General features: G+C 36.7%; 1 protein-coding gene across 1 annotated transcript in view; it reads left to right on the top strand.

The window, feature by feature from the left end:
• Positions 1–3291: 3291 nt before the first annotated feature.
• LOC118488325 overlaps positions 3292–9326 on the top strand; it is a 39644-nt gene continuing 33609 nt past the window's right edge. The window contains exons 1-4 of the mRNA XM_035985713.1: positions 3292–4251; positions 4414–4780; positions 4850–5214; positions 7086–7162. Coding sequence (XP_035841606.1) covers positions 3292–4251; positions 4414–4780; positions 4850–5214; positions 7086–7162 — 1769 coding nt within the window. The remainder of the gene's footprint in view (positions 4252–4413; positions 4781–4849; positions 5215–7085; positions 7163–9326) is intronic.

The raw sequence follows: 9326 nt of genomic DNA, 5'->3' as shown, positions 1-9326 counted from the left end.
GACGTAGTTGGCAACAATATAGTCAAACCACACAATATTTAAATGCACAGCGGAAGCATAAAGATAGATTATATTTCAACCATCGATTGTAATATCCAAGTATCACGAATAGTCGAAATAAATCCACAGGGGATCAAAAATAAAAATAAAATATTGTTCAACAGATAGTGGCATCCCAAGCTTGCGAGACTCAAACGATGCTTAAGGAGTGGCCAGCCTATTTCGTACAGAACCTGCATTTAATCTTTTTGGGGAAAATACGTCAGTTTACACTGGTAAATACATTCAACCGACACTTTTGTAAAAATGTTTAATAAAATTGATTTGAATGCACAAGGCACAAACTCTTTATAACTTGGGATAATTTATCAATTAAATCTTGTAAAAGAATTACATGTTCACTATGCGTTCGGTCGCCCGGGTCGTGCCGAGTTTAAGGTTAATAGACACGCCACAAAGCATAAAGCCGTGGCGGGAAAACCAACAGTTATACCTTTATAATTATAGACACATTGTCAGGTGTACGCCTACACCCGCGTGTCGAGGTCGTGGCCATTTCGTAAAATGATGCCAAGGATATCCGGGACATGGTCATTAAGCTCCCAAAGGCGTAAAGCCAACAAAACCAATTTTTAAACGGGTTACATTGATAATAACCAACTACTAATGAGTTGGGTCAATTGCCCGACCAAGCGGTATCTTTATATACCGTAACCCAAGCCCGTATAACGGAAAATAAGTTAAAAGTATTTACCTGAGCAAGTAATAACCTCAATAAACAAATGCAAGTATCTTTTACTGGTCTCCTATTCTGGAAGGAAGGTTTATAACCACCTATTAGAATCCTAACGGGTCTTTAATTTAGCCTTAGCTTAGACCGGTCAGTTTCAAAGGATAATTACGGTTTAATCGCATGAAAGGCGAAAACCGGGAATGGAATGTGGGTTGGACCCAACAAGTTTGAAGACTTGTTTTATATGGGTTAATAACCACACTCTGGATTTTGAAGTAAAAACGATAAGGTTTGACCCGTTTCGGCTAGTTTATGTAAACTAGTTACATAAACCGAACCGTGCGCGCAAAAGTCGTAACGGGTAACCGTAAGAGTCCTACGCAGGTTTCCTCAGTCAATATGCTTTAAAGAGGTTGTCGTATCAGTAGGATACCTTCCATAATGCCCGTAACGAGTTTAAATCCAACATACGCCCCGTAGGGGTATTTCGGTCATTTTAAAGATTATAAAAGAGGTTTCTGAGTTCTACAGGAAATCTGAGTTTTCCGAACAGTTTATAAAGTCCAAACTACTCTATTTATTATTTAAAATCAGTAGCAACTGAAATTGGGTCAAAATACCATGTAGAACTCAAGTTATGTCCAAAAAGGGTATATTCGGTAATTACCGAATCGATGCCATAACCGCAAGTTATGAGCAGGTTAAAAATAATTAAAAATCTTTAAAAATCTCAAAATATTATTTTACATCAGTGTGTAAAAGGTTTGGTGTCGAAATTTGGGTTTAGATAGGCTTTATGCTAATTGCGCCGTTTAATTACTAAAGTTTCCGTAATTGCGCTATTTAGCATAACTCCTATTCTAGACCTCAGATTGACGTGAAATTTTAGGGACATGCTTAGAAATCAGTAACTAAGGTTATTGTCCTTTCACATGTCCAAAATTCTCGTTTTCAAGTGAAAAGGGCGTTATGGTCAACTTTTAGGCTTTTAACGGAAATGTGCTAAAGACTCGGACAAACAACGAACCGGTCACAGAGGGGTATACCATCATGTAACCTGGTCCTAAGAGAGTCCTAAGGCATATCTACAACATACCATAACGGGTCAGAACTGAAGTCAAAGCAAAAGTCAAAGCTTTGCGACTTTCGGTTCCGAACCGGGTCAAAATAGTAAATGGTCGGATCAAACAAGCTTAGACTAGTTAATGTTAGTGCATTACGTCTATTGACTTCGTCTTGTATCATGTAATAGAATAGGATAGGATAGAATATCCAGTGCACGAGGTTCGAGAACTAAAATATGGTGGAATAGCATGTAGGTCCGCTTATATGGACATTGACCATATAAGCGAACCACTATCAATCAAGCAGGTCCGCTTATATGGTCGTCCACATAAGCGAACCCTCCACACTATAAATAGTGCACTTGATTAGTTCATTTGGCACGGATCTGATTTTGTAACGAAGTGCTGCCAAATTGCTTCCAGGTTGTAAACATTGTCAAGAATCAATATAAGAAGCATTATATTTAGTTTGAGCGTCTGATTCACTAATTCCGCCTTTGAATTAGATAAACGACTCTTCTGATCGACTCATTCAGGGTCAACGACGATCCAACAAGTGGTATCAGAGCTTAGGAGGAAGAGTTCAGCTCAAATTAAATCCATTTTCTGTCTTCTACACCTTCTTTTTCAATTTGGACAAGTTTCCACGGTTAAAATCGGACAAATTTTTCACAAAATGTGTGTTAGTGGATGATAACAAACCCTTGAAAGTTTCACGTCAAAATGCAAACTAAAAATGGACAAAATAACCTTCGATTGTAGGTCCGCTTTTTCGGACAGGGATTAGGTTCGCTCAAAAGATACATAGGTTCGCTCCAGTGTCACTTTCTAAGTTGTTTCGCTCAATAGATCCGCTTATACATACATTTTAGATTCGCTTATTTGAACGCGTAGATCCGCTTGAACAGAAACATACCAGGTTCGCTCATCCGAGCATAACTTGGTCCGCTTATCTGGACATAGTCAGGTTCGCTTATTTGATCCAACAGGCTGGTCCGTTTATTTGGTCAATAAGGGTTCGCTCATCTGGTTAAAATTGGTGGTTCGCTTATTCAGTTCAACAAGAGATCCGCTTATACTGTTCAATCAGTTCGCTCATTTGGTCAAGTTGGTGGTCCGCTTATTTGTCACAGAGAATCTTGCTCATTTGTCCAACTTGGGTTTCGTTCATACGTTCGATCTGATTTCGCTCGTGTGTCATATTTCGTTTGAAAGTGAACATTTTCGTGTCAAAATCATTTCACGGCAACCAAGTGTTAGTGTATTTCAGATTGCTTAATATTGTTTAAACTGATTAAGTTTGCTTGTTTGCTTCCAGGTCATTGCTTTCAGTTGATTAAAGATGTCGGATTATGGTGAAGAGTTTTACAACACGTTTTATAACGCATTCACTTCAGAAGATACCCAATTACGCCAAAGAATGCTACTAAAGTGATATCGGAAAGTCTGAGTTACGATAACGTGTACGGAAATCACCAAAGACCACCAAAGCTCATGAATATCGAAGATTATCATTGGTGGTTTGAAAGATTTGAAAATAGGGTGCAAGCTTATGCGTACAACAGCTGGATTTGTTTGACGTTGGGATATGTAAAACCAAGAAATGAAAGACGTGAATTGATCACATTGAAAGACTTCACAGCTGATGATAAGAGAGAGCATTCAGCAGAACTAAGAATGAAAACTCTACTTCAACAATCTATCAGAGAGGATATTTTCTCACTGCTTCAGTATGGTGAAACATCTAAGTCAATTTGGGAAGCATTAAAAGTGAAAGCTGAAGGAGGGAAAGATATCAAGAAAAACAAAATTTCGTTGTTGAAAAAGGAGTTTGACGTGTTTAGCTGCATAAAGAATGAAACAGTTCGTCAAATGATTGAACGTTTCTGTCACTTAAAGATTGAGCTGGAGAGATTCGAAATTAAAAAAGAAAGAGAAGAGATGGTAGATAAACTGGTTGAAGCTTTACCTCATGAAGATGATTGGAAAACATATGTGATTGTGTTGAAAAATGATGCTAATTTTGACAAACTGACTTTGGATCAATTGATAGAGAAGATAGAGGGGCATGATCTGTTGATTCAAAAACAAAACAAGATGTCAAGTTCTAACTATCAACACAATGTTGGTTTGTACTATCGAAGAGGGTTGTTACAAAACAATGAGTCTTCAAGAATCAATGAGTCTCCAAGAATCAAAACGGGTTTTACTGCAGAAAAGACCAATGACACTCCAAAGAATACATTTTCAAGTTATGATCCGGGATATCATGCATCATCTGCATCTGGATCATCAAATGCTAATTCCAACTTTGATTGGAAGAACTCTCCATTGCTGAACAATGAATTTGCTCAACAGCATATGAGTTTTTTAGCCTCCATTCTGGTATCTTATGAAGGGTTAATTGCTGGAAAGATCGGAAATTCTAACATGACGAAAGAGGATTACGATCAGGTGGATCCAGAAGAAATGGAACTCACGGATATTCGTTGGTGCATGGCAAGTGTCATTCGAAGAGCACAACGATTCATGGAGATCACTGGCAGAAGATGTTTGGAAGGACCTGAAACGAAGATGGGTTTTGACAAGAACAAAGTAACTTGCTTCAAATGTAAGGAAAAAGGTCACTTCAAAAGAGAATGTCCAAACAACAGAGCTGATGAAAGTGTAAATCTGTTTCATGAGGATTATTACAAAAAGGCAATATATCACAAGAACACTGATCAGCCAATCAGAAAACAAATTGATGGAGTATCATCCAAAGAAAAGAGAGCTGCTTTGTCATTTTGTGATCAAAATGTGGATAATATAGATGATGAATATGAATCTATGGTTCAAACTCTTGATTGGGAAGAATGGTTGAAAGACTCAAAATCACCAGGTTTCATAATCTATGATGATGAAGGTTATGATTGGAGTCAACATGAAGATGAGGTTGCTAAAGTGGAAGTTAAGGCGATGGCTGCTGAAATAACACTTACTCGTGAAGAAAGACATGCACGCCTGAGATTGGATGATGTTTATGATTCCTACAAAGAAGCAACATGAGCAGGCAGGTGGAGCAAAGAAAAAGAATGCTATGTTGATCCTCAAGGAAACCCGACGGTTGATCCAAAGACGGTTGATCTTGATGCATTAGTTGCAGCAATACCTACTGTGAGTGTTTGGTGCAAAGGCCTTAGGGAGATTCCGAGGTACAAAGAGCAGGTTGAAGAAGGTATTCGAAAGGTGATATTTGCTAGTCTGGAGAAGAAGAAGAAGAAAACAGTTGAAGAAATTGTGACTGAGAGTGAGAAGATGGTGAATGAAGTGAAGAAACTTGAAGAGAAAGTTGAGGAAGTTGTTGAAGAGAAAATGCAAGTGGCTGAAGAAGAGCAAACTCAGAAAGCAGAGGAAACCGCAGAGTTAGTCACTGAGGTAATTATTCAAACTGATACTTCTGATAAAATTGAAAATGAAGTTGAACAACAATGCAAGAAATGCATGGAAACGTGCAGTGCTTGTATTGAGAAAGATGAAAAGTTTAATAACAGAGACATTGAGTTTACTAAAAAGGAACAAATTTTCAAAGAAAAATGTTATGAAATGATTGAATCTGAAAAGTTTTTGAAACAAGAAAATGAAAAATTGAAACAAAAATGTGATGATCTTGAAACAGAAAACAAGTTATTAAAAGAAAAGTGTTCAGCTGTGTGCAACGACTGTGTTTTAAAAGACATAAAAATTCAAGAGTTGCAAAAAGAATATGATGTAATGAAATTGTCATATGAAACTGTAAAAGAAGCATATGAAACTTTAAAAAGTAAAGTCAAAAGTCTAGATGATAGATTGTGTGCTTGTCAAAGAAACACTAAATTTCTTGAGGCTAGATTTGAAGATAAACAAAGAGTTTTAAATCAATATATTGATGATGTTGCTAACCTTAAACAAGAATTGGCAGACAAAGAAAAGTTGGTTAATAAATTGCAAAGCTATCACTCTTCTTCATATATTCTGGAACGTATTTTCAACATCACACCCAATGAGAAAGAGTCTGAAAAGAACAAAAAGGGAATAGGGTCTGAATATCATCAAGTTCCACCACCGTTGGAGAATAATTATACATTCTATGATGGCGAAAAAGTGGAAAAAGTAATCAACATGGTTGATCAGTTACCCGATAACATTGATGTGATTTATACCAAATCTGATGATATCAGTGATTCAGGGGTGGTTGATAAAGTTGTTGAAAGTGTTTTCAAAGAAGAGTCAGTTGATGCAAGTAAAACTGAATCACAAGATGAAAATGAAGGAAATTTTCATGATGAATATCTGAAAAACACAAAATCCGAGAAAAGTTTGAATGATGATTCAAAGGGATTGGTTTATACCATGATTGGATCAGACAAATTATTCTTAGACGTTGTTTTCCCGATTCAGAATGTGATTTCAGAGAAAATTGACAAAGTTTTCAAGATGGTTGAAATTGAGAAATCAGAAATGTCGAAGTTTGCTGGTAAAGGTTACAGAGGTTCTTATAACAAACCTGGTTTTAAGAAGAAAAACATGAAAGCTGGTTTGGGGTACAAGAAGGAACAAAATCGGAACAGAACTAACATGCCAAAATTTCAGACAAAAATGAGTTTTGTTCAAGGAAAAAGTTTTACAGAAGAAGAAAAACTCAAAATTGGACAACAGTCTAATGCACAGTTTGAAGCTATGAAAAGGAAACAACATCAGGCTAAGGATGTTTCAAAGAAAGTTTGTTTTAAATGTGATCAAATTGGACATGTTGCACGAAAGTGTCCAAATCCGAAGCCTGTTGATGTTGAAAAACAGAAATCTGAGAGTGCGAAACCGAGGTCAACCAGATTTGATTCGAAACAAAATTGGAGATATAACACAAACAAGTTTGCTCTGAATCAAAATTGGAAATCAAACCCAAACAGGTTCAATTCAAAACAGACCTGGAACTCTCACACACCCAGATTTAGAACAACACAGAGTTGGAAAACATCAGTTGATATGACAAAACCTCAAGAGTTTTGGAAACCAAGTGTTGTTCAGAAACAAAAGATTGAGAAACAGACAAATTTTTACAAACGAGGAACACCAGCAAGTCAAACATGGTCTGTTAAGAAAAATGTTAATTTGGTAAAAGAGGATAAAGTTGAGGTTAAAATTGACGATGTCTTTGAGAAAAATGAAAGGAAGTATCCAGTTTTACATGGAAAAATTCATGTTCAATTACCTGAGTCTAAACAGGCTTGGGTTGCTTTGTTCAAATGACCAAATTGTTGTATGTGCAGGTGCTCAAGTATAACAAAGACTGTCAGAATGCAAACAAGAGTAGCCTGGCACTTGAAGAGGAAGAAGATGAACCTTGGTTTTGGTCAAACAGGGAGTTTGTTTGTTGTTTGATGTAAAATGTGTGTTGTTTGTTGTTAGTTTGTTTAAATAAGTGTTGATGGACTACGCCGAAACCCTCACGGCTGAACAAGCATGATTACTGTCACAGATTGAAGCACGGTTTTCTAACTGTCAAAATCAATGGGTTGTAAATCATGGGGGTACTTGATAATAGATTTTCTGCAAATCAGAACACTTTAAGCAGAAAATGGATGGCGAGACAAAGCTATCAGTATCGGGTTGTCAAATTTTTAATGATTTTGCATTTTAGGGGGAGAAAAATTGTTAGAAAATACAAAAACATTAGAAAATTTGAAAAAGCCAAAAACATGATAAAATTCAAAAATTTTGAGTTTTGCGTAAAAAAGAGGAAATGATAGTACATCAGTAGACAGTTACAGTATGCTAAAGAAATGTAATAAACAGTCTCACTGATGATATGCCGATAGGTTTTTATACATTTAGTAAACTTTTTCGGGATATAAACCTAAATTCAAACACTTGCTTATTTCGTGGGGAACACTACTTGAATATATATAGGTAACCCCTGAAATCTCGTTTGAAAGGTCCCATATTCTGAGATACTAGGTCTTTATACTCAGTGATATCTGGGGTATTATTCCGGGACTTCTGCTGTATGGAAGTACTGACCTAGTCCCCGAATAATACTTTCAGCAAATGCTTGAAACACAGCATCGCCCTCAGCAAGCTGATGAAACAATAAAATTGATAGTCGCTGCTGGTGTAATTAAAAGATCCTCTAAAGGGGACACACCAAAAGTCGAGCCGTCATCTCTCTGCTGAACGGAAGTTCTGACCTGAGCTCTCACGGTTTCGCATCTAACCCCTTACAGATATCATCTGTGGTATACTCACCTGTAAGACTGAATATTGAGATTCTGGATACGGGAGTATATTCAAGAGGTGGGACACATGAATGAGTTAAGTTCTTAAAACATCTAATTTGTATGTTGAATCAGTTGAAATTTTGTATGAAAATTTAAGTGGATCAGTATATCGACAATCTAAGTGAATTGTTTAATTCTTAATGTATAACTAAGCTCAACGGTACTTGTAACTTGTCAAAAACTGATATGATCCTCTGTCGCATACTCAAAACAAAAATATTATTTGTAAATATGTTTGCGCATATTTCTTTACTGCTTTATATTTTCAGAAAATACAAAAAGATTTTGATTTCTGCTTTATTTTCGACAACCGATGTCTGAGTTGCTGAGTTTCAAAATCTAAGTAAGCTGATTGTGTTTCTGAAAATAAAACAAGTTCATTAATTTGAAACTTGAGTTATAAATCAAAACTTCAAAACAGTTTGTGAATATCTTCAAGGTCATTAATTTGAAACTTGAATGATTAACTGAGAGGGATTTGGATGCTTAGATTGTTAAAATCTTTGTAATAGAGCTAGTTTACGATCCGGTTTGCTAATATTTTCAAATCTATGTAGTTTATTGATAGGGGGAGTGAGTTAGAGAATTTGATTACTGGTTTCAAAATGTTTGTACTTATAAATGTTTGAGGATTGCAGGAAAGATCCAGACTACGATCCCAAGACCCGAGTCTAAGGGGGAGTCTGAAGACAAGCTCAATGCAAACAGAAGCGTGCAAAGAGCAAGGTATCGTTCCTGGAAGAGCTTGTAGTTGGAAAGCTAGGTATCGATCCCTAAAAGCACGGAAGCTTGACGAGAGGGAGAGCCAGCTGACGATGAAAAAGTTGATGATAAAGCCAGTGAAAAGATCTTGGTGAAAAAGTCAAAGAGAAGATGATCAAAGAGAAAGATTGAAGGATATTTACATTGTTACAATCTGAACAAGATGGCAAGATGATCAAGACTGAAGAGGTGGCATAACAGAGAATGGTCACTGAAGACTTTGTCAATATCCGAGGGGGAGTCTGTTAGTGCATTACGTCTATTGACTTCGTCTTGTATCATGTAATAGAATAGGATAGGATAGAATATCCAGTGCACGAGGTTCGAGAACTGAAATATGGTGGAATAGCATGTAGGTTAGCTTATATGGACATTGACCATATAAGCGAACCACTATCAATCAAGCAGGTCCGCTTATATGGTCGTCCACATAAGCGAACCCTCCACACTACAAATAGTGCACTTGATTAG

Source organism: Helianthus annuus, chromosome 16, assembly GCF_002127325.2.
Source record: "Helianthus annuus cultivar XRQ/B chromosome 16, HanXRQr2.0-SUNRISE, whole genome shotgun sequence".
Classification (NCBI taxonomy): Eukaryota; Viridiplantae; Streptophyta; class Magnoliopsida; order Asterales; family Asteraceae; genus Helianthus; species Helianthus annuus.
Note: the sequence above shows the minus strand (reverse complement) of the source record. Positions and strands in the feature narration are given on the sequence as shown.